At 49.3% G+C, this 25915-nt stretch overlaps 1 protein-coding gene across 1 annotated transcript in view; it reads left to right on the top strand.

Annotated features, from left to right (window-relative positions):
- The window catches only part of CNGA3 (cyclic nucleotide gated channel subunit alpha 3), a 46924-nt gene extending 21500 nt beyond the window's left edge, over positions 1–25424 (top strand). Inside the window, exons 3-9 of the mRNA XM_031028731.2 lie at positions 4435–4545; positions 6792–6971; positions 10139–10189; positions 16351–16431; positions 17677–17781; positions 19971–20077; positions 22828–25424. Coding sequence (XP_030884591.2) covers positions 4435–4545; positions 6792–6971; positions 10139–10189; positions 16351–16431; positions 17677–17781; positions 19971–20077; positions 22828–24239 — 2047 coding nt within the window. The 3' untranslated portion in view covers positions 24240–25424. The remainder of the gene's footprint in view (positions 1–4434; positions 4546–6791; positions 6972–10138; positions 10190–16350; positions 16432–17676; positions 17782–19970; positions 20078–22827) is intronic.
- Positions 25425–25915: the final 491 nt, after the last annotated feature.

The raw sequence follows: 25915 nt of genomic DNA, 5'->3' as shown, positions 1-25915 counted from the left end.
TTTTTTAAATCACTGGGATCACTTTCCTGGTGACAAACCATAAGGAAAGATGAAAACATTGCAGGAAGGAGCTCTGTGAAATGAAAACATTTCATTTGAACATGTTTTGTTCATTTGAACAAAAAAGTCAAAACGCTGGAAATACCAGAAATAAAATTGTCTTGAATTTTTCTTTTCTATTTAGATCTGCTTAGTTGACTTGATTATTTAAGAGCAGTCTGGCATATTTGAAAAGATAATGCAGTAGGGAAAGACTTCGGAATCTGCGACAGATTATTACCATGAGGACCAGGGGCACCTCAAATCTCAGATCAATCTCTTGGCGTAGCTATTTTAGGCGAGCTTTGGGGCACCGGGGTTTGTGTCCTACCGAAGAGAAGCCTTCTTCATGCTGCTCTCTGAGCAGAGCCCAAAGCAATTATCACCAAAGAACACCATTTTCAGCCTGCTTCCCTAGGACCGAAGACAAAAATGCACTCACTTCAGTTCCCTGGTCACATGTGGCCAATGGCAGTGCCTGTGGGTCAGTCAAGTTCCTCAGGGCTGGAGAGGAGGAAAATAAAACAAGGTATGATCGTCGCCACCCTTGCTCTCAAAGGTTTTGTTTACTCTTACGTCTCCAAAGTCACCAGGGGAAGACATCAGGTGCTCCGCAAAGTGCAAAGCTGACGACAAGTTGCCATTCTGATGAGCACCCCTGTCTCCTCCCGGGGACAGGGGAAACTTTTACCTCACAGACACGAAGTTCCTCTTTATAAGAAAACTTAGAAGATGAACATCACAAGTTGAAAATTACCTTCTCCTTCAAAAACAGCCACATCGTTGTGTTGTGCTGGCTGCTCTTTTTCTTGCCAATCGCCAACTTCACCGTGCTCCTTCCTGCAAAGCTGTCATCACGCTGCCTATAGTCGGCGTCCACAAATGGGAGGGCAGCTTTGGGGTTGTTCTTGCCCCAGACCTCTCTGCCAGCTCCCAACATGACAGGGCCTGGCCCCCCATCTCTCCTGCCTCTGTATTTCTCTGGGAGGTTCTGGATCTCCATTCTTCCATTGGTTGCCAGAAGTGGCTCCCTTTTTCTCAGTACCTGTGGGTCCTCGGGGACTCAAAGTGTCACCTCAGACATCTGGCTCTTCTCTCTTCCCATCTCTTCTTCCATCTGCTGGGTAAAATCAGTTTCTCTGAGGAATAACTAATTGGGTTGACTAAATACCCCCACTCATTGAACGAGGGTAGAGACTCGGGAGCTAGAAGACATCAGAGAACTTCAAGCATCAAAAGAACAAGTGGGAGAAGAAAAGGCCCACTTGGGTCCCTTGAACTTACTTCCTAGAAGGCTTTCCCTATTCTTCACAGCAAAATGTGCCTTTTCTGGACTTGGCTGTTTGAGCACTACTTAAGTCGATACAAAATCACCAATTTTTCCTTTAGTTCCTTTTTGAAGACTACAAAACTTCAGGGAGGGTAAGTGACCAGCCCACAGAACACCTAGCTAATAGGTGTTAGGGTAGGGATTTGAACCCAGGCCTCCTGGCTCCCCACTCCGCACCTGCCCTTCAAGCGAGTGTCCCAGACCCAGCCCCCACATGGGAGCCCTCACTGCTGCCAGGAGCAGGCCTGCTTTGGAATCTGAGGTGGGTTTTGCCCTCCTCACATACTCATCAGCTCTGATGTCATTGATTCTTTTGCTACTAATGCAAATAAATCTGTTCTCAGGATGTGTCGTCACGTAATTAACAGAAAGCAGACTGGGCAGAAATGCTGGGCCGGCTTCTTGGTGCCCAGAGCTCCCTGAGGAACTGCTGGTGGGGACAGAACACCTTCACCCTTGGGATTGCCTCCGGATCTTCCGGGCACACATGCCGTGATGGAGCTGCAGCCCAGCTGTCGGTTGCTGCACCCCTAACTCCACCACACACCAGCTGCTAGGATCCAGGGACTAGAGATATGGACTCACTCACTTTCATCCCACTCTCCCTCCTCTAGGAACTGCCCAAGGTGCCTTGGAATGCGCATTCTATCCTCATAGTATACAGATTATTAGGAGGGCTAGGGGATCAGAGCTTCTGAACTGCAGCAGGCCCTCTGGCAGTGTTTCCCATGAGTCTAAAGATGAAAAACATGGGTGGTCTTTTAGGGGTAAGAGGGAGAATTCAATTAGATGGTTTGAAAATAAAGAGCCATGCCCACATAGTATAGTCAGGTGGACCAGAGCCATGTCTCCAGTGGCATACCACAGGGCTCAGTCCTCAGCCATGTCCTATTAAACTTTTGCTTTAATCGGTGCCATATGTGAAAATACAGAGAGCAGCTTCATAGAGTGGAGGGAGCAGGCTTTTTTTTTTTTAAGATTTTATTTATTTATTTATTTGACAGAGAGAGACATAGTGAGAGAGGGAACACAAGCAGGGGGAGTGGGAGAGGGAGCAGCAGGCTTCCAGCCGAGCAGGGAGCCCGATGTGGGACTCAATCCCAGGAGCCTGGGATCATGACCTGAGCCGAGGGCAGACGCTTAACGACTGAGCCACCCAGGGGCCCGAGAGCAGGCTTTGACATGGGATGGAATGACATTCAAATCTCGGCTTTGCCACTTGGCCGTATGATCTTGGGGAAGTTATTTAACCTCTCTGAACCTCAGTTTTCTCTCTTATGCGGTGGTTATGTGGAATAAATGATAAGATCTATATGGCTGGCATTTAGTAAACAGTTAATAAATGGCCTATGGTTTGTGCATTGCATGTGAACCAGATGGAGCTGGGAGGAAAAACTAGCATGGCACCACTGCATACCAAGGGTCCCAAAACATCAAGTGGCTCAGATAAATGGAAAGGCCAGAACTTACTTCCAACAAACCAATTGTACATGCACAAGATAGGACCTTCTGGCTTAACAGCAGCCCATGTTATAAGACTTTGGGTTTTGGCTGACGGTAGTTGGTGATAGGGACACCAAAGGCCCACAAACTCACAAACCTACAATGACCTCTGGCTTGGGCTCCAGTAACAACAGAGTGGTCTCAGTCTCCATGCCCAGCCAGGCAGGAATGCAGGAACCTGCTCACAGGAGCACGACCACGATGGGCAAGAGCCTTGAACCTGATGAGGCGTGGCTGGGTGAGCTGGGGGATTCCAGCCTGCAAAACCAGAAGGGGCACAGGTGTGAGAGCTGTCCCTTCGTGTCCCATCTACACAAAGGTGGTCATGGAGAAGATGAAGAGGCCTGCCTCTGCGTGGTTCCAGCACAAAAAAAGAAGTAGCCTTGGTCTGAGGAAGCTGAGGGACGGAAGAGCCCGCTACGAAGATGGCCCAGGTGGGCCATGGGACGGTGGTGAGCGCCCTGCGGCTGGAGATGGCATGGATGTTATAGAAACAGAAGTCAGCAGATCTGCAGCTGGGATTCAGGACTCTGCCTTCCAATCCCTCACTGAGGAGAGAGAGAGCTTTTTTTCTGACATTAATTGTTGCTTACTTCCTCAACTGTGTTGCCACCTGGTTAAGAAGGCTGATTAGGTTGCAGTAGATCACGTGATGGAATTAATTTGTCCTGCCTGGGCTCTTCAAGACTCATAGAATGAAGTGTAAATCCCTAGGGGTCAATGCCTGGATGGCTTTTAATCAAGCTGATCAAATTTTTTAGCCCTAGGAGATTTTAAAAGACAGGGAACGAAAGGAAAATATACCCAAACACATTGGTCTTATTCTGGGCAGTTCAACAAACACCAAGGCTCTGCTGATGTGACTGGTGCTCACATCGAGCCGTGGGCACCTGTCCTATTTGCGCTCATGCTCTTCGCCCTGAACTGCACAGGTGAGGTCACTTGCCCAGCCCCCCACTGCAGGGGACAGAGGTTGGGTTTGACAAAAGGCCACAGTGGAAATGAATTTTCATGCGAAATCACTGTACAAATGCACGTGGAGGTCTAGGCCAATTCCATATGATATTCCAGGACCAAATACCGAATGGGCTCCTGGGAGGGCTGCTGGCCGAGCACACAAATACCTGCCCAGGTAGTGTGACTGTGGCGTACCCATAGTCCGGCCTTAGCAGATAGGATTTCAGTATGCAGAATGGTGTTTGAACCAGAATTCTTGTTCTGGGATTACTGTGCCGAAACAGCTGCTGTGAAACCCGATGGTGGGCCCTGGGACACCCCTGCCCGGCGCTCGGATGAGGACCGTGTGCTGCTGGCCTGCACCCTTAAGTCCATGGGCAGTGGCTGGACAAGCTACCTTCTGGGGTCAGGCTTGCTGTAAAAGAAAGGCCATGTTTATCCTAAAAGCTGGGATCTGCTGGATCCGGCTGGAGCACAGACAGAGTGAAGACCAGTGCTGGCGGCTTTCCTCATTAAGCAGGACATCTGGCCAGCTCATCCCTGAGTGTGTCCAGGAGGGGATGAGCTTGAAATCAATTTAGCCTGCTGCATATTTGATTTCCTAGGGTCCACTCGCCGAGCGAGGAGACTTCGTCAGAACTGCAGCAGATCGCCATGGAGACCAGAGGACTGGCGGAGTCCAGGCAAAGCTCCTACACCAGCCAGGGCCCCGCCAGGTAACTGATCAGGCTCAGCGCTCTCCTTGGGAAGAGGGAAACGGAGGCAGGAGGAAGGTAGATGAGTCTCAGGAAGAAATGGGGGGGGTGGGGGACGGTGGTGAAGGTGGAGGTGGAGTTGAAGATTTGGAGAAGAAAATGGGCAGGGGAAGAGCAGTCAGAAATCTATCCCTGAGTACTGTCCTCTCAGATCAAGTGTTCGAGCTGAGAAAAACCTAAGAAAAACTGCTGTTATCTGGAATTGCTTTCATATAAAGTGATATTGAGGCACTTGCTCAAGTCTGGAAGAATTTAGAAAAAAGCCAACCAGGTAGGGTTCCAAAAAGAATTGAGAAACAAGACCAGGCAGCCGCAGGAGAGCACCGGTGGGACCTCAGTGGTGTGCAGATGGCCGTAGGGACGCTGTCGCGATAGCCTCTGGCAGGCCCTCTCGGGTGCATAACTCACGTCCTTGCAAAAGGATTTGAAAGATTACCCAGGCTCTGAGCCGATGACATCTGCACTTGGCTTCGAGAGCCGTGCCACCTTGAAGAAGTCATCTTACCTTTCCAGATCTCATCTGGAGACACATCGAACAACGTGAGGCCGGCATCAGAGCCAAGTGATGACTCACGACAGGTGCTCAACAAACATAGGGCTTGTTATTTCCTTCCACCATTTTATTTTTTTAACCAATGCTGTAGTTTTATATAGACACATGTTCTACAGTTTTTGCTTAAGATTATTACAAAAATCAATTCCTCTAGTTATTTTTCATATTTTTCATTGTGGAGGAATATTTGTTTCACTAGCCCCTTATAGCTGGGCATTTCCATGATCTCCAGTGTTTTTGTCTTACTAATAAAATGCTGTTTTAAGGCTCACTGATTGCAAGGAAGAGGACACCTTCACACCAGCCCATATTGAAAGGCCTGGGGGAGGGCCGAGGCAGGAGGCTGGTGCAAGCTCAGACAGACCACCTCATGGGAAGGGAGCCAACGGGGCTCATGAGAAGTGAGCGGGGGAGGCACCTGCCCTCTCCCTCTCATTTTCTCCTGGCGTGTCATGGTCTTTGTGATTTTTTTTTTTCCCCTGCATGTCTCCTCTGTTTCCGGCTTTCTCTGTTCACACATCAGCAGGCACAGGCTGAAAATGCCCTTTGCTATACGATCTTGAGTGGAAACACCCAACCCCATCTTGGAGTGGTTTTTAGTTCAGAGGCTTGAGTGATTCTCTGTGGGTGTCTTGTCCATTCCCGGGCCTGTGGGCTGAAGCTGGAGTGCGGAGCGTGACCTTGCTTCCAGCCCCTCGGCAGCGGGAGGGTGGGGGCGGGAGGAGTGTCCAGAGCAGAGAGGCTGGGCCACGCAGGCACCTCCGCATCTGTCTGCAGCAGCGGCTGTCAACATCTCTGTGTGTGGAATGTCTTCTTGCTTTAACTTACTCTCTTAGGCAAAGTTCCCAAGTGTGTGATTAGGGCCAAAGCACGCGACAGCCCATGACCTCATTCTAGACTGCTCAGAACTTATTTGATTGAGAACAGTGGCATGCACCGTAGGTACCAAGTCAGGACAACCAGAAACTGAGAAGCAGAGGTCAGGCTCTCTTCTCATTTCCCTTGGAAGAGACAGGGAAGGCAGGAGGCAGGGCTGAGGGAAGGCTTTTCATGGAAAGCTGGAGCTAAGATGGGCTCTGGGGACATGGGCTGACCGGTCTCAGGTGCTTGCGGCCCCCGCAGGGTCTGGCTCCAGGAGATGGGTCAGCGCAACTTGCCAAGGAACTTGTGTACAAGCCTGGAGAGGAAACAAGAGTGTGTATAACAAACAATAAGACAAGGGTTAGGAAAATAATCTAAGTTGTATCTGGGCACTTGTTCCTTTAAACCTTGTTCTAAATTTTATCTCCCTTTGCAGATTTGATTCTTTTCTATTCCTATGCTTACCAGTCATAACAAAGAGCTCTACAAAAGGAATGATAAGCAGAAAAGCTGCTAATGCCCCATTTGAAGGATCATGCCTTTGGCAGAGTCCAAGTGTTAAAAGGACAAAGTTATAATGAAGACAATGCCCCTTATCTAGAAAGCTCTGTCCCAGATGGCAGGTTCTGGAGGAGAAGGGAATAAGGCCCCAGTGGAGTAGAGATGCACACCTGAGCCCAGGGCCCCCAGGACCCATGTCCTGCCAGTCATCTCTACTTCCGCCCCAGCCCTGGAAAAGAGGGCTTTCCGTCTCCTTCCTCTCTGCACTGGCTGCCTGTCCATGTCCTTCCAGGATGTCTCGCCTAATCATCTCACTGCGAGCCTGGACTACCAGGCACTTACACCATGAGGCCCAGAGAACAGACTCCTTCCTGGAGCGTTTCCGTGGAGCTGAGCTCAAGGAGGTGTCCAGCCAAGAAAGCAATGCCCAGTCAAATGTGGGCAGCCAGGAGCCACCAGAGAGAGGGAGAAGGTAAGGAACCAAAGGGATGAGCCACCTGCACCAGGTGGGGGTGGGGCAGGAAGCATGCTTTGCTCCTGCAACTTAGATCCACTGTGTGAGTGGCCTGGAGCATCAGCCCCGTGACCTGGGCCTTGAAGAAGGTGTCTGGGGTGGGGGAGTACTGCATGCTCTAACAGTCACTGCCCTGAGTGCAAGAAGGACTGCAGGAGAAGAAACCCTCTAACCAGGGTTCTCAGCCTCCTTTGATCCTGCACAGAGTTTCCATCAGCGCCCCTGGAATTGATGCTCTCAAATGCATCTGGGGATGCTGGCCTCACCCATCTCTCTCCATCAAAGGACCCTCATCCTAGATTGCACTGTGACCTACCTTACTAAAAACCAGGGACTTTAACCGATAAGCCTAGGGAGTACCTAAATGGTACCCACAATTTTATGCATAGGTTTACATACAATCTTCTGGGAGGAAGGTCTGAAGGTTGGTCAGAATGTTCAAGAGGAGCCATCCGTATCCCAGATCAGGATAGGAACTATGGGGGTGGGGAGTGTAGGTGGGGTAGGGTGGGGCATGGGGAGAGTGTTGGCTTTTTGGTAGGAGAAGGGTCTGCAGAACAAGGGCTCTGAGTATCTTCATGCATGGCCCACCACCTGACTGGGGGCTGTGGCTGTTGCAGACATTTGAGAGAAATCTGCAGGTGCTGACTTACACCCCCCCATACACACATCCCACACACAGAGCTGCTGCCTCATCTCCTCTCTTGTTCTTGGGAAGTCTCCTCAGCCTGTGGTCAGCAGGGAGACCACTGGGCCACCACAGGTTGAATCCAGTGACACTGAGCAACAGAAGTCTCTTTAGGACCCTCTAGGCAGTCGGAGAGGAAGAGAGGTAAGATATGGAGGGGGAAGCTGATCACCTCTGAGCCTCTCAAACAGGAAGCCTCTTGCTCAGAATCTGCTTTCTGAAAAAGGGGGCTTAGAAAGATATTTTGGCTGAATTCTCTAGGTAAGGCCAAGATTTATAAGATGGAAAGGTGAAAACAAGCATGGTTGTTGCAGAACAGGTGGTCCTTATATAATTGCTAGAGAAAATCCTTCGTGTTTTTGTGTCAAATGAGCAGAAGAAGGGCTCAGGTGTGAGTGGCTCAAACAGGCATCCAAGGGCCCCTGGGGAGGGAAGGTCATGCAGCCTCAGAGGAAGCAGGATGGATCTTCCGGGTGCTTCCATTTTGCTTCCATGTTTGTATGTTTGTGTTGTAGGCTTATTGTAGATTATGCAGTAGATTGCAAAATATACAAGCATATTTAAGATAAAATATGAGAGTTCAAGGAAATTTCTTGCTAGCAACCACTCTAGGAGAGGAACATTTAGTCTCCCTGCTGGGAAAGGCATGAGAATTGCTGGCTGAGATGCAAAGGCCTGGCATTTTTGGGCTCACATTTTCACCTGGGCTTGGACCACAAACCCTCAGGCTTTCTGGGCTTGGGAAGGGACCACAGAGGGCCCGGGTGCTGGTGGGGATGTGTGCAGGGCCATCCCAGGTTCCCAGGGCCAGGCATCCTAGACCGAGAGGGGGCTCCATGACTATAAGGCCTGTGTGCTGTTGGCTGCTGAGCCAGAAAGGAAGGAGGGATGGCAGATAAGGAAGAAGAGAAGCCAGAGGAGGAGGAGGGGAGAGAGGTTTGCTACTGAGCCAGCCAGACTGCTTCAGTTCCTGGTGGGCAAGCAAAGACTTCTTTGCTAACGTGATCAAATTATCTTCTCTACAAACTTAGCCTAATGAAGATGAACATTGGCCTCTTTGTCCATTTCCCAATGTGACCAGATGAGCAGAGGGTTGAGCTAGGACCCCATCAGGGTCAGGTCCCAACTGTACCTCAGACGCCTGGTCACTCACCTGAGGGTTCAGAGTGGGTAGGTGCATGCGATGGTACAGGATGGTGGCTGATCAATCAGGGAGGCTTCCTGAAGGAGGAAGACTTGGGATTTTTCCAGGCAAATCCCACTGGCAAAGCAGAATGTATGCAAAGACAGGTCTTGGTCATTCTGTTGGTTTGGCCTTCAGAGACCCCAGACAGAGATGTGGTAAACACAGACCACTATATCGCAGGGAGCTACACTTTCTTTCCCAATTTCACAAGGGTTGGGAAAATCCTCGGGGCACTTTCTGATGATCAGAACCTCTCCCAAAACAGTTAGAGCCACATCCTGGATGGTGAGAAGGAGGGAGACTTGAGCAGGGGTGAGCAGAAGTACCAGAATGGCATTTGGCTCGATGTTTAGCATCATAGAAGAGGCTCCCTGAGAGCCAGGCAGGAGTATCACCAGCCAGTGGCTTTGGTCCTGGCCGTCCTCTGTGAATGGTCTGCAGTGACGATAGACAGGCAGCTTGAGGCCACGCTGGCTTTATTAAACTAGCTGTGTCAACAACACATGTATTAGCAACTGAGCCCTAGGAGATGATGCCCTTTCCTAGAGAGCACCGTGAAAGAGGACCGCGCGATTCAGCTTTAAATAGACGTGCAGTTGGGTGCCCAACCGGCCTCCACTCTCTCCCCAGTTCTTACAGAGACCAGGGTGGTGGGCCCGGAGTGTTAAGATTAATGTGGGGACAAAGGCCCAGGGCAAGATAGACTCAAAACTGGGACAGTTCTGTCCACGGTCTCTTTTCTGCCCTGCAAGTCAAGTCAGATGCAGCTGCTGTGATTGCGTTTTCAAGGTGGAGGGAGGGCGCCTTCTGAGAGCCCTGACTGCGCAGATGAGGGGAGCAGGTTGCTGCGGCTGCTGAAGGTGCTCAGCCCGCTTCATCTGAGTGCACCCGTGAGGGCAGGTGCACCTCGGCTTCATGTCTGTGCCCCTCATAGCTCCTGGCACACTGCCCGGCACATGGTTTAAACTGAATGAAATTGAGTGGAACGTGAGGCCGGGATTGGGTGGGATTCACATAGCAACTCTCATTTATTCAGAAGACTCAGTTTAGCCAAAAGTTCATCCTCTCTTCCCACAAGGTTTACTACAGCTAACCAGTCACAAGAAATGTTTGTTCTGGATGCTTCAAGCTGCGTGGAAAGGCCCAGGGCACAGGGGATGGGGTACCGGGATAACCACCTGGGGCGAATGATCCCCAGCAGTTGGAACTGAGCTCAGATTCCTATGCTGCATTCTGTTTACTTCCCTGCAGTGGCTGGCCCCTGGCCAGAAACAACACCAACGCCTGCAACAACTCAGAGGAGTGAGTACCTCTGCTCCCCAGCAGAGCCCCCTCACTTTCCCTGGTCCCACCGGCCACCTTCCTTCCGGTAGATGCCCCAGCTCCGCCTCCCTGCTCAAACATGTCTGCTTCCTGGGACACCACTAGACTAGAATCCCGTTCCTTTCATCCAAATACCATCCCTGTGGACAAATGGTGAAGGGACCTGGTCCATATGACTTCTTGGAGCAAGTCATGTTCTCTCTTCCCCTCATTTTTCTCATCTATAATGCAAAGGGTTTGAATTGCATAAATGTTTTAAGCCTTGACATCTTCTATCGCTATGTATTTGAGGGTGCAAACTCTGAGTTCCTTTACAGAGCTGTGCATATTCTCCTTCATGATGAGAATGCATTTTCCTTTCTACAACCTCAAGCTCCTGGGGGCCCCAGTGAAATGCCCTTGTCCTAAGACCAATCCAGGCCAATTTGGAGGGTGTGATCAGGACAGTGGGAAGAGGAAAATTAAATATTTCCAGAGACTAGCCTCTTGAAATGTTGACCTGCTGTAATTTTTATCACCAGATGTTGAGCTGGCAGATCAGTTTGAGGTATGATTCTGGCAAGGGCCACTCAAGCGTCCAGGGAGGGTGTGTGCATGTGTGTGATCATACACGCGTGTTAGCACATGTGTGTGTGTGTGTGTGCACATTCTCCAGCCTTCTTTATGGAGTACCATGGGGGTAGGCACGGGAGGAAGTCTCAGTTGGGGCTTAGGGAAAAAACCATCAATATCAGCAAGAAATCTGAATTTCCTGACTTCCATTTGAAAGAGAAATGTGCCAAGACTTTTTCTTATTTCCCTTTGTTCCTTGGAAAGAAGTTTTTCCCATTGCCCTCCATGAAACTTAGTTGCATTTTGTTTGCATAAATATCGATATCCAATCCCGAGACTCAAATGCCAGCAGTCAAGATAAATGAAATTATTTAATCTGCAAAACAGCAGCTATTGTGATATGTGCTTGATCTAAAGCCAAGCTTGATATGAAACACCTTTGAAACCCTGGTGTTGGGTCCCGCAGTCTGAGAAAGGCTCAGGGCACTGGAAAGCATGGACAGAGGTCCTGCGGGTCTCTAGCCTTCTCTGTTCTGGGGCTGGGATGTAGGCGAGGATGGAGGGGGATACTGTTGGCTGCATCAGGCTCTTATACATCTTTTCAGATGGGTTCGAATCCTGGATCCACACTGCAGTCCAAGGATCAAGGACAAAATTGGGGACTGTCCCAAAATGTGACCATCTGGGCACAGAGTTACAGAAATAACTCTTACGGACGTCCTTCCCCATTCTTCCACCACGTTTCTGGTATTTTCACTTCGTCCCATGGGTCCTGAATCATTTTTCTCTCTCCCGGAGCAAACTGCTCCCAGCCCAAACTGGCGTTGTTTTGCGGCTCTGTATAGGTCTTTCAGGGCAGTGCTGGGTGGATTCAGAGATGCAGCTGGATGGCGCTGGGTCTTCCATAGGCCCACAGCAGGTTGATAACTAGGGGAAAGACCAAGGCCTGTAACCCCCAGCCACACATCCTGGCTTGGTGTAATTAAACTCCCAGCGGGTCTAAGCGTGCCTGATAAGCTTGTGGGCAGCGCCCTCTGCTGGTGCCTTGACATTAAGACTTCAGTGGCAGAAAACCCTTCAAGGGACACTGCATGGTTGATTCAAGAGGACAGAAGATGGGTGACTGTCCTTGCTCCTCTCATTTAATAAGTTTAATAATTTTTTATTTTTATTCAATTTATTCATGCACTCACTTTAAAAAACTTGGAAAACACAGAAAAGCACCCATGAGCATATACCCTCAAAAAATATACTTCGTTTTAGTAGTGGAATCCCATTATCGGAGATAACCCCTCTTAACATGTTGGGAAATATCCTTCCAAGTTTTTCTATATATACTGAATAGATAGATAGATAGATAGATAGAATGAATATATTATATAAAAATATATGATGTATATACTGGTATATACTATATTATAATTATTATATATCCTGTATAATAATTATTATTTTATTATTATAATTACACATAATTATATATATGATATATAGATATATATATTGCGATCAATATATATCATCTCTCTCTGTATGTATTATCATACATATATGCTGGTTAAGTGCATTTGTATCCCAATTCAGCCACAAAGAGCTTTGTGACCTTGGGCAAGTTACCTGACCTCTCTGTGCATGTTTCCTGACTTGTAAAATAGGGTTTGTATTAATGTCTTATTTGCAGGGTTGTGTGAAGACTAAATATGTGAATACATGTACAATGATTAGAACAGTACCTGGTACATAGTAAGTGCCCAATAAATACTGACTAGCGAGGTAAGCAGAACAATTTCAGTACCACCTCCCTAAAGATGGCTACATCCTAATCTCTGGAACCTGTGGCAAGATTACCTTATATGGCAAAGGGGACTTTGCAAGTGTGATTAAATTTGAAGACCTTGGAGATTATCCTGGATTACCAAACAAGCCCAATATAATCACGTGAGTCCTTAAAAGCAGAAAGGGGAGAAGAAGAGTGGGTCCGCGAGATGAGATGGAAGGAGGAACAAGAGGGATTTTCAATGTGAGAAGGACCCAACCAGCAATTGCTGGCTTTGAAGAAGGAGAAAGGGGGACACCAGGTGAGGCATACAGCAGCCTCACAAAGCTGGGAATAGCCCCCTCCATTTTCAGCAGCAAGAACACAGGGACTTTGGTCCTACAGCTTCAAGGAATGGAACACGCTGCCAACAACCCCATTGAGCAGGAAACACATTCTCCCCCAGGACCTCCAGAAAGAAACGCAGCTTGCCTGCCCCTTGATTTTTGTCCCATCAGACTTGTACCAGACTTCTGATCTACAGAACTATAATATAACACATGTGGCTTGTTTTAAGCCTCTACGTTCTCGGTGATTTGTTATGGCAGCAATAGAAAGCTAGTAATGCAAGCTTTTGATACCAGGAGGGGGCTACTCCTGAAACAAATACCAAACAATGTGGGAGTGGCTTCGGAGAAGACTCCAGAAGAATTCTGAGGAGCATAACAAAAAAAACACAAAAAAACCCCCTAGACTGTTTGAATAGGTTGTTGGTAGAAATAAGGACATTAAAGACTCTGCTGATGAGGGCTCAGAAGCAACCTTGTTGCTTGAATGGTTGTAAACAGACTATTAGTAGGGATCCAGGGCTTTAAGGATGCTGCTGGTGAGGACTCGCAAAAAACTGAGGAGCAGGCTATTGGAAACTGGAGAAAGGGGAATTCTTGCTTTACGGTGGCAGAAAGCTTAGTGCAATTATGTCCTGCAGGAAGGGTGGAAAGCAGAACTTGTAGGCAATGAACTTGAATATTTAGTGGGTATTTCCAACCAAAGGTGTTGAAGGTCCAGCCTGGTGTCTTCTTGCTGCTTATGGTAAAACCCAAGAGGAGAGAGATACGTTGAGGGAAGAATGGTAAACAAGAAGGAAACAGGACTTCAGGAATTTGGAAATCCTCAGCCTACTCACATGGAAAAGATACTAAATTTTAAAAACTGTCAGGAAAGCATGCTTTGCGAAAACGTCGAGGGTGTCGCTGAACAACCTTTTGCTAATACCTCAGAAAGATCCAAAGTTCTGAATTCAACAAAAGACTCCCTGAAGAGATGAAGGGTGTGACTCAGCTTCCCTCTGCCATCCCAGCAGAAGCCAAAGATAGAGAAGGGATTTCTCAGACAGATCTGTGGATGAGCCACTTGTCTAGCACAGTGAATCCCTCTGATACACATGACCTGGAATGTTCTGGAAGATTTTCTGCCAGCTGAAACATGGCCAGCTTGGACCTGAAGGGGCAGAAACAGCATAAAATGGAGGGAGACTGTGGGACCACTAAATCCTAGAGGCAGGAAACAGGTTGATTAGAATATTCAGCTACAAACAGACAGGTGCTCCCTTTAAGGAGGAAGAAAGGATAGCTTGAAGGGCAGAGCCTTGAGCCCAGAGGCATGAAAACCACAGAGGATTTATCTCAGGCCTTGAGACAGAATGGCTGTTGCCCTGCTGGATTTCAAAATTGCTTGGGACCAGTCACTCTCTTGTCCTTTGTTCTTCTCCCTTTTTGAACTAGAATATCTATAACTGATATCCTATACCTGCCCTCTCATGGTATCTTTGGAGCAGATGATTTGTTTTAGTTTCACAGGTTCACAAGTAGAGCGACTCACACCCAGAGTCTCACCCCTACCTGGTTTAGATGATAAGATTTGGGACTTTTGAGCTGATGAGACTTTTGGACTCTGAGTTGATGCTTTAATGGGATGAAATTTTGGGGGGTCTTGGAATGAGGGTAAATGCATTTAGCCCATTGGATGGATGTAAATGTTTGAGGGCTGAGGGACAGACTGGGGTAGGTGGCACCATGACTCCCCCAAATGTCCATGCCTTAATCCTCACCTCCTATGACTACATTACCTCACACAGCAAAAGGGACTTTGCAGATGTGATTAGATTTCAGGGCCCTGAGATGGGGAGATTATCCTGGATTATCAAGGTGGGCCTGGTCTAATCACATGCATCCTTAAAAGTGGAGAATCTTTCCAGCTGCAGAGAACCAGAGAGATGGCATCTGGAGAAGGACTCTACCTGCTGTTGCTGGCTTTGACCATAGAAGAAGGATGCTGTGAACCAAGATTGCAACAGCCTCTAAAAGCTGGGAATGCCCTCGGCTTACAGCCAGCAAGAAAAAGAGGATCTTGGTCCTCTATTTGCAAGGAATTAAATTCCACCAACAATCCAAATGAGCAGGAAACAGCTTCTCTCCTGGAATCCTCAGAAAGGATCACAGCCCTGCCCACACCTCAAGTCCACTACGGGGAGACCCATACCAGACTTCTGACCTACAGATCTGCGGTTTGGGTTGTTTTAAGCCATAACTGGTGATGGTTTGTTCTGGCAGCAATAGAAAGCTCATGCAGCTATTATTCTGAGCTTTTATTGCAGTCTGCTTTTAACTTGGAAAAATATTAGAAATGTTTTCCCGTGTCACCAAATACTGCCCAGTGGTTCTGGGCAATGTCATTTTGAGGGGCCTCATAGAATTCCAGTGTTGACGAATCTCCTCCTGTTGCAGGATTAGATTGCTTATGCTTTTGACTGTTAGAAATAATGGTGGTTGTTACTTTTCTGTATGCATGTTTGCACCCATCCTTGATTACTTCCTTAGGAAGTGCTGTGTAAAGTATATTGGTCTTTTCCAATGAGTGTTTAATTAACAGGTGCTTATTCTCAACCGGGGCCTTCCTCCAGGATGCGGAATAGGGGGATCAGAGGGGCCTGTGGATGATTCTGGTGGGTTCCCCGGAGGCAGGCAGGGTCTATTACCTTTCCACTTGGTTTCCTCAACCCTTCCATGAGCAATAAAGCCTGCCTTGCAGAACTCGTGTAACTATTAACAGACAAGGTTTATAATAGTGCTAACGCATAAAGATGTGCCGTAAAGAGGAAGCAGAGTCAAGCCATGTGTTGAGGAGACATCTGCCCTCACAGGACCTCCCTGCAGATGTAGGTGGGTGGGGGCTATGCAGCCCCCAGCCTCACCGTCCAGCAATGTCTAGATAAGTGTCCGAACATGGCGGCATTTTCCTCAGACGACTCTAAGATTTGCCATTCGATGGCAGACCTGTTCCTGCCTGTGTGTATTTTGCTTCCCTTCTCCTTCCCTGGCTTCCTCATTGAGGGCCAGGCTTTCATTTGATACACAGGTGGGTTTTGAGACCAGCCAACAAGCCATGCCCTTCCCTTCAGAACATGTGACTTCCGAAACTCCGAATGACTTTTCCGGAGTGGATGTGGGTTCATTTCCCTTTACCTCAAAATGTCTCTGGTCTCAAGCTCTTTGTGACTTCCTAGGGGCTCGTGAAAGTCGGTCAGAAATTGTAGAACATTAAACTGGACGACTATGTATACTTTAACGTATACAATATACGCTTTAAAGGGGTGGTTTACCTTAAACCACCAAGCAATAAAATCAGTGACCTCGTTTCATCCCAGGGTGCTAGACCTATCCATTTCCTACACCATGCCCTCTCCTCCTTGTGACTGTTGCCCACCTTCTCCACTGTGGTAATAGTGTCCTTGGCCTATGAAAATTGCTAAATGTCCCCCTGTATCATCCAGTGACAAGGCGAAAAAGGAGGAGAAGGAGAAAGAGGAAGAGAAAGAGAAAGAGAAAGAGAAAAACTGCTCAAAACAAGAGGAGTAAGTACTGAGAAGAGCTGCCTCCAATGAAGGGGTGCAGAGGTCACAGCAGGCCTGGCCCCTCCCTGGGTCCTGGAAGTCTGAGAACCTCATCATCAGGCCTTGGCGTCAGCCCTGGAGAGGGGCTGCTTAGTGCTGCGGGAGCAGAGTTGGTCCCAGGTGGGGATCAGGCTTCCTGAGACCGTGTGAGGGGCCCACTCTGCAGGGAGAGTCCTGCCCCAGCTCTGAGCACCCAGAGGGGGCTTATAGGTTCAGAGGGCTGTCTGCAGCCTTGAGTGAGCAACTAGGGGCTGTCCTTGTGAGCCTGCTCCTGTGCACCCCCCACCCCACATTCTCTCTGCCTGTCTGCACAGTCGGGGTAAGCTGAGGCCTACTCCTGGGCACTAGGAAATACTATATTCTCAAACTTCACTCCAAACCCAGTGGTGATGTGCACTGGGAACGTTCCAAAGCCCTGTCAGTGAGCTGTTGATCTTGCACCCGCTGAGTCAAGGCAAAGGCAGAAAGATATCCCAGGGTCTCCTCCGGGGCATGGGAGCAGCTCTGCAGGCCTAGGCCAGCTTGTGGGGCATATGGGGTGGGAGAGAAGACACATGGCCCCAAAGAAAAAGAAGAATCTCCAGTACCACCTCTAAACTCTAATCCTCAGAAAATCCTGAAAATAAAAACAGAAAGCACCCTAAGCTGTTGCTTCCTTCAGTGTTGGCCCACATAACCTAGATGATTCCCAGGCTAGCTGGTTTTTGATGGAGAGACAGGATCCAAGCGCCTGGACATGAGTCTTCAGACCATCTGCCCAAATGCACTGCTTCAGAACCACTGGGCAGTGTATAAAAGCACATCTCCAGCCCCAGCCCTGGAGGGTTCTGGGTGGGCCCTGGGAATCAGCGTTTTCACAGAGCTCCCCCAGATGGTTCCAACATTACCATGCTGCATTTGGTTCCCAGCATGCTGAAGGACATGGGTGATACCATGGGCACATGGGAATGTCATCACCATAATTTTATTGTCAGCTGTGGCTCCCTGGGGAGCTGAACTAGGAGGGAAGGACCTCCAGAGTCTGCCCTCTCCCAGCCTGTCCCCCCATGTAGGGATACCCCATGTGACTCCCCGAGACTGACAGGACGTGTCTCTTGAGTTTAGCCTGCAGTTGCCATAGGGTCTGTAAGCTAAGCTGAATCTTGAAGACTGTCCAATGATGCGATCTTTCAACACGCTGCATTGTTTGTGTGTCGATGTTTCCAGAAACAAGGACAGCGTGGTGGTGGACCCCTCCAGCAATATGTACTACCGCTGGTTGACTGTCATTGCCCTGCCTGTCTTCTATAACTGGTGTCTGCTGGTGTGCAGGTAGGGGTGGGGGCAGGGTATCCACACAAGGAGGGGTGAGGGTGGCGGGGCCAGGAAGGGCGAGGGCAGTCAGGCCTCAAGACAGAGCTCTGGGTCCCACTCAGGGGACTGGATTTCTGGGCCCCACGTGGCCACCATCCAACTGAGTGTACCCACTTCTCCATCAATGAGGAGGATCTAAAAGAGCACCATCAGAGTTCTCTGAAGCACCGGTGAGGACTTGTGCTTGTAACGGACAGCAAGGGTCCTGTCGAACATTCTTAATCCAGCTGTAGGAGGAAGATGCAGGGGCGAGTAGCTACTCTTCTGAGGGGAAATGGGTGGGGGTTGGGCATTCCTGAGCAGCCAACAGGACAAGGACACAGGGAAGGGCACAGTTCTCTGTAAGCTGTGGGCTGTGGGCCTCCCCAGGCAAGTTGCAGTGCTGGGGTGTAAGCTGCTGCCCTTGTGAGGGCAGTCGGGGCCTTTGGGGTGCTCCTGAGAAGGCCTGCGGGACAGGGATGCAGGGCGAGGGTAGATGTGGGCTTCGGGAAGTTCCCCGCAAATGTACTTTTGGGATGCAAGGCAAGCTGTTGCTCTTCTGGGGAGAGCTGGAGGCTCTGGAACTTTCCTAAGCAAGCTGTAGGAGGCAGGTGCAGGGTGAGCTGCTAACTCTTCTAATAAGGGATCAGGGGAGGGAGGTTTTAGGGTCTCCTAGGAAATCTGCTGCATGGCAATACAGGGGCAGGATGCTGCTCTTCTGAAGGTAGGCTGGGGGTCTGGGCTCCCTGAGCAAGTGTACAGGATGGGGGGTGCCAAGGGGCTATGTTCTCCTGAGGGCAAACAGGACCTCTGAGCATCCCTGGGCAAGCTGCAGGCCAGGGAGGCAGGGCCGGCTGCTGCTGTCTGTGGACAAGCAGGGGCTTTGGGGCATTTCTGAGAAAGTCTGTAGGACAGAGAGGTAGGGATACCTTGTCTCTCCTCTGATGGCGTTGGTGGGAGTCTGTGTGGCCTATCTGAGTGAGGTGCCGGACAAGGATGCAGGGACAGGAGGCCATGTTTCCTGAGTGCTGGGCTTTGCTGCGCCAGCTCATGAGACAGGCCTGCAGGGGTGAGCATGGGCCTTCCCTTGGCAGCTGAGGCTTTGGGCGCTCCGGAGGGGGAGGGAGAGGCTACCCTTCTGAGGGGGCAGGGGTTTGGGGAAGCTCCTGAGCAAGCAGTTGGAGGACAAGGGGGCAAGGCACTGTTCTTCTGGAAGTACACAAGAGGCTGTGGGGCTTTTCCAAGCAAGCTTCAGGGCAGGCTAAGGGGGGAGCTGCTACTCCCTGAGAGTAAGTGACGGGGTTCAGGGCCCTTCCCAGCAGGCCTGCAGGACAAGGATGTGGGCTGAGCTGCTGCTCTTCTGAGGGTGGATTGAGGAGGTGCGGGGAAGGCAAGGGGACTCTGCGACAATCCTGAGCAAGCCTGCAAGACAGACAGCTGCTGCTTCTTGGGGATGGGGAGGAGACATGCTACTATCTGAGTGTAAGTGGGGGCTTTGGGGGTTATCTGAGCAAGGTGGGGGCATCTCCTGCTCTTCTGAGGGGAAGTGTGGGCGTGAGAAGGGGGAGAACTTGGGGCCGCTGCTAGCCCACCTGCAGGATGGGGATAAGTGGGCAAGCTGCTTCTGTGTGAGTGGGGGTGCTGGGGCTGCAGGCAAGCTGCCATTCTGAGGAGGCATCAGGGGGTTCAGGTTGCTGAGGAGCTGCAGGGTGGGGACATAGGTCCCAGCTGCTGCTCTTTTGAGGTGAAGAGGGGTATTTAGGGGATACTGTCTGTATGAGACATAGTGAGCCTAAGGATCTAGAAAGCAGAAAATATTTACTGGCTTGTTCCGTTGTTAATTTCTGAGAAATTCCTCTAGTTTTGTTGGCATTTGGCCCCAGAACGGGCAAGTGCTCTGTCTCCGCACAGGACTCCACCAGTGAGGCCTAGAACTGTCCCTGCTGGCATCCCGGAGCTTACTGTTGAGAGGCCACAGGGCTCACTCTTTGGGGCAGAAAAGCTTCTCAGAGCTGGGTCTCCTCCTCAGAGCCTGGGGAGATAATGCTGGGGCACAAACCCTGCAGGCAGGGCTGATACCAAGATGAACGCCACGGTGTTCAGCCCGGAGCTGGTGCCTGCTTCGGACCAGCCCCCCGATGTGCGCACTCCTTCCCTCGCTTGCTTAGGGCCTGTTTCGATGACCTGCAGTCTGAGCACGTGATGCTGTGGCTCGTCCTGGACTACTCGGCAGACGTCCTCTATGGCTTGGATGTGCTGGTGCGAGCCCGGACAGGTGAGCAGGTCCAGGCCCAGGGACTTGTCTGGGCCAGGCCACAGGCCCCCCTCGTGCATCAGGAGGGGGACCACGGGGACCACAGGGCAGGTTCAGGAGTTCCAGAATAGTGGGCATCACCTCCCCGTGACCACGAGAGCCCAGGTAGGTCTGGGGAAGCCCCAAAAGTGAGGGCATGGTGCTGCTCAAGCTCCTCTACAGTGGGCCCTTAGCAGAGGTCAGGGTGTCTGGGTTCTGGTCTCTGCTGTCCCAACGAGCTATGGGACCTTGAGCAAGTCGAGTTGTCTCTCTGGGCCTCATTTGTATCACCTGTGAAATAAGGCCAAACTGTCATCTCTCAAAGGACCCCTCCTGCAGTGACAGTTCAATATGGCAGGAAACAGGAGGGAGAGCTCCATCAATCTTGGAGTTCCTTTTCCCAGACAGTCGGAGGATCCAAGACATGTTACTCTGTGGTTTTAGATGTATGGAGGAATGAAATCAGAAACAGGGCCCGAGTGGAGGATGAGTTCCCTCAGATCACCTCTGGGTGTGAGTGGGGGCTAAGAGCCCCCCTTGTCTGAGGGTCCAAGCTTAGAAAATTAGAAAAATCTTTTTCTAATCTGCACGAAGACATCACATCAGCTGGCAGGGGCCCGGCTCGTCACTTTCAAGGTTTTTGAGCTGAAAGCCATGCCATAGTTGCCAATAGAAACACCACATCACAGCAGCAAGCCTCCCTGTGGCTTCTTGGTATGCAAAGCATTTCAAGCACCTCTTGGTTTCTCATGAGAACTGCTGCATGAGACAGGAAGTGCAGGCATGATTATCTCCATCTTGCTGATTTAGAAACTGAGGCCCAGAGATGCTGAGTGCCTGGCCCAAAGTGCCCCACTGGCACTCCCTGCATCTCCACAGTGCCCCGCATCATAAGTTAGAAGACCTCTGGGGCGCCTGGGTGGCTCAGTCAGTTAAGCATCCGACTCTTGATTTCGGCTCAGGTCATGATCTCAGGGCCCTGGGATCGAGCTCTGTCTTGCTTCCCGCTCAGCAGGGAGTCTTCTTGTCTCCCTCTCCCTCTGTTGCTCCCCCTGCCCATGTGCACTCTCTCTTAAATAAATAAATATATCTTTTAAAAAGAAGAAGAAGACCTCAAATATGCAGCTTGAGGCTTGCCTGAGTAACTTAGTCCTGGTGGTCTGCCACTTCGTGGTCACATAAGCCCACCTTGACACGAGAGCTCCATGGGTGGCCTGAGTCATTGAGCCAGCTATTCCTGTTTCAACCAAGCTTCAGTGGGACAAGTCACCCCCACTCAGACAGGTGTCCCACCCCTGTCTGTGCTTTGGTACTATCGCTGGTAATCTAAGATCAGCAGGGAGCCTCGGGGGGGAAGGCAGGTAGGCACAGAAACCAAGTGGCCATGGGTCATACTTGAAAGGGAAAAAATCTCCAGAATCAAGAGAGGACATTATTAAGGAAGTAGGGAGGAGTCCCAAGGTGCTAGGAGTGCTGTGGAATGATCTAGGGGCTCAATAAACACAATGGTAACCAAAGAATGAAACAGAAAATTAGGGCGTGGGAGGCAGGGTGTCCCTACCATGTGATCACAAACTTGATGCTTGCTTTTCACAAAGGGGGTAGTCCTGCCTCCATCTAGCCCTCCAAGTGTGACCCTGGATCAGCAGCAGCATCATCCAGACTTGTTAGAAGTAGACCCCAGACCTCTGGAACCAGCAGTGGGGATGGCCCAGACTCTGGGTTTCACAGAACCCTCAGTATGAGTCTGATGCTTACCAAACTCTAAAAGACATTCATCATATCATTCTCTCTACTTTTGTGCATGTTTGAAAATGTTTAGAAAAAAAAGAAGAAGAAGAAGAATGCAAATCTCAGCCTACTTGACTGATTTTACCAGTAATAACGCCTCATGACTCTCCGATGTCCAGCTCAGCTCCAGACCAGTCTGATGCTGCATATGTTTTCAGAGCTCTTGGGATGACAGTAATGTGCAGCCAGAAAGGAGAGCTACTGCTTCCATAGGCAATGTTTTTAAAAAGCAGGTCATGGTCCATTGGTGGCTGGTGAAATCAGTTTGATAGGCCATGTGCTTCTACAATTTTTATCATTAATATTTTCAAACAAATACAAAATCAGAGACAGTAGTATTATGAATCCCCATGTACCTTCACCCAGCTTCAGCAGTTACCAACATTTTGCTGTTTCATCTCTTCCCCTGACACCCTTTTCTTGGCTGGAGTATTTTAAAGCCAGTCTCAGACAGTAACCACTTTAACATGTATCTCTAACTTTAAAGGACGCATTTTAAAAATATAATGTCCAGGGGCTCCTGGCTGACTCAGTCAGAAGAGCATGAGGCTCTTGATCTTGGGGTCGTGGTGGGTTCAAGCCCCACATTGGGTGTAGAGATTACAAAAATAAACTTAAATATATATATTTAACACATCCATTTATCTTTTAAAATTTAATAATCATTCCTTGCTATCATCTAACAGCAGCCCACATTCAAATTTAGCCAATTAATCTACATTTTTAACTGAATAAAATAGGTCAGAATATCATAGATGAGAAAATATCAGAGTGCATTTTTGTAGTAAGAGGTAAATGTGGTTTTTGAAATTGTTTCTGTCATGTATGTATAACTACGTCTTTAGTTACAGTGTAAAATATTTTCCTGTGGGCCACGGTCAAAAAAAAAAAAAAAAAAGCAGTCTCTTTAATGCCCAAGTGACCTCCGTCTTTTTCTTTAGGCTTCCTTGAGCAAGGCTTGATGGTCAGGGATGCCCAGAGGCTTTGGAAGAATTACACAAAGACCATGCACTTCAAGCTGGACATGTTGTCCCTGGTCCCCACAGACCTGGCTTATTTTAAGTTGGGTATAAACTACCCAGAACTGAGGTTCAACCGCCTACTGAAGTTTGCCCGGCTCTTTGAGTTCTTCGACCGCACAGAGACAAGGACCAACTACCCCAATTTGTTCAGGATCGGGAACTTGGTCTTGTACATCCTCATTATCATCCACTGGAATGCCTGCATCTACTTTGCCATTTCCAAGTTCATTGGTTTTGGGACAGATTCCTGGGTGTATCCAAACATCTCAAACCCAGAGTATGGACGCCTTTCCAGGAAGTACATTTACAGTCTCTATTGGTCCACCTTGACCCTGACCACCATCGGGGAGACCCCACCCCCTGTGAAAGATGAGGAGTATCTGTTTGTGGTCATAGACTTCCTAGTGGGCGTCCTGATTTTTGCCACCATTGTTGGCAATGTGGGCTCCATGATCTCAAACATGAATGCTTCACGGGCCGAGTTCCAGGCCAAGATTGACTCTATTAAGCAGTACATGCAATTCCGCAAGGTGACCAAGGACTTGGAGACACGGGTAATCCGGTGGTTTGACTACCTGTGGGCCAACAAGAAGACGGTGGATGAGAAGGAGGTGCTCAAGAGTCTCCCAGACAAACTGAGGGCCGAGATCGCCATCAATGTGCACCTGGACACTCTGAAGAAGGTCCGCATCTTCCAAGACTGTGAGGCAGGGCTGCTGGTAGAGCTTGTGCTCAAGCTGCGGCCGGCAGTGTTCAGCCCAGGGGATTACATCTGCAAGAAGGGGGACATCGGGAGGGAGATGTACATCATCAAAGAGGGCAAGCTGGCTGTGGTGGCTGATGATGGGATCACCCAGTTCGTGGTCCTCAGTGATGGGAGTTACTTTGGGGAGATCAGCATCTTAAACATCAAGGGGAGCAAGTCAGGGAACCGCAGGACAGCCAACATCAGGAGCATCGGCTACTCAGACCTGTTCTGCCTTTCCAAGGATGATCTGATGGAGGCTCTCACAGAATACCTGGAAGCCAAGAAGGTCCTGGAGGAGAAGGGACGGCAGATCCTGATGAAGGACAACCTGATTGATGAGGACATGGCCAAGGCCGGGGCGGACCCCAAGGATATCGAGGAGAAGGTGGAGCACCTGGAGTCCTCCCTGGATGCCCTGCAGACCAGGTTTGCACGGCTCCTGGCTGAGTATAATGCCACCCAGATGAAAGTGAAGCAGCGTCTCAGTCACCTGGAAAGCCGGGTGAAGATCTGTGGGAGTGACCCTCTGTCTGATGGGGATGCTCCTGGGGAGGCTGAGAAAACAGAGACCAAACAAGAGTGAAAGGCAGAGGTCCGTGCGTGTCCTCCTTCCCAGAGTCAGCCGTTGGTGTGATGCACAGTGGCCGCAGCTGAACCGCCCAGGACTCGGTGAGGTTGCATTCCCATTCTCCTTACCCTTTGTAGGCCATGTGGCCCTGGGAGAGAGCCTCAGTTTCCTCATTTAGGAAGGGGTCTCATCATGTCAGCCCCAGTTAAGTGGCAGGTTATTGTGATATCCCCATGGAACACTTGCATGGGGCAGGGTTTGGTACAGTGTGAGGTGTCCCCAGTCCACGAATACAAAAGTGTGCACACAGAACCCTTATTTTTTTTATCCATGGGGAATTTTTAGACTTTTGAACTTTATTTTCTTGTAAATGGAAGATTATTTAGTCATCCACCCCCTCGCACAGCCCACGCCACCACCTTCTGATAAGAGAGATGTAACAGAAGCTAGAAGTACAACCTGGGATCTCAAATTCAACCTTACATGAGACAGTCTAGGGCACATTTCTGAATCTCGTTTCTCCTAGCGTGCTCTTTGGGATTCTAGAAATCCTGGCCTTTGGTCGTGCTATGATAAGCATAAGGGATGAAGCCAAGTCGCCCCATTTGAGGTCACTTCGAGCCTTTGAAGCAAACCCAGACCCCCTGCCATCCAGCCCCCGTGAACCCGGAATCGATTTCACAGAAAAGAACATCTCTATGAGGGAAAGAAACATCTCCTTCTAATTCACCAAAGGGGTTTGAAGACAGCCTCTCCCCTTGTTCCTGAGTCTCCCAGCCACTGTGGCTGCCCACTGGAGGCCGTCCCTCCCACTGCACCGGGTTCAGCCACAGGCTGCCCCTGTTCTGGCTTGAGGGGGAGAGTTATGTTCAGGGGAGAGCCTTTCAGGTTGGAGGTGGGGGTCCTTAGTCAAGCAAAGCTGCCAACTAGAACTTTTAGAAGATCAGACCTTGAGGCGGTATCTTTGCAAACTGCCTCTCCACTCAAAGAGGAAGCCTCACTCTCCCTTGGAATTATATCCAGCGGCAAAGCTCTCATCTAGGCGGAAGTGTGCGCAGGACAGGACCTCGCTTTTTACTTTTTTTATCCAGTAAATAGAATTCCATTATCATTGTATAAGATATTTCTATATTTGGGCTCTATGATTGTGAATTATAACCTTAAGGGCCTATCCTTCACTTAAATACACATTGTAAATTACCCAAAGGTGAGTCATTCTTCTGATACAGAGAAGCCGTATGTGAAGGTTTCCTTCTCTTTTCTCTTTCTCCTTCCTTTTCCTCCTCCCTCTCTCCCTCTCTCCCCCCACCTTCCTTCCTTCTGTCTTTCTCTTCTCTTCTCTTCTGTTCCGACTTCTCCTCTTCTGCTTCCTCTTTCTTCTCAGAAAAAAAAATGCCCCATTTTGCTTCAGGAACTTTGAAGTTTCTATGGTCTGATGTTATAATCCATATGCTCCATAACTAGGCCCTAATGTAGTTCATACAAAAGGTGCTGCATTTTCAAGTATGTATTTGGGATTTATATGGGTCTCTTCTGGTTTTTATTATGGATCATTTAGCCATTTTAACTTTCTAAAATGAATTTAAAAGGACTATTAAAGGAAGATGTGATCCAAGCTCATACCACCAACAAATTGTAACTAGCAATGTATTCTCAAAATGCATATATTTTAAAAGCCTTAACTATTAATT

This window comes from Leptonychotes weddellii, chromosome 10, assembly GCF_054177405.1.
Source record: "Leptonychotes weddellii isolate Sample4059 chromosome 10, ASM5417740v2, whole genome shotgun sequence".
NCBI lineage: Eukaryota > Metazoa > Chordata > Mammalia > Carnivora > Phocidae > Leptonychotes > Leptonychotes weddellii.
Note: the sequence above shows the minus strand (reverse complement) of the source record. Positions and strands in the feature narration are given on the sequence as shown.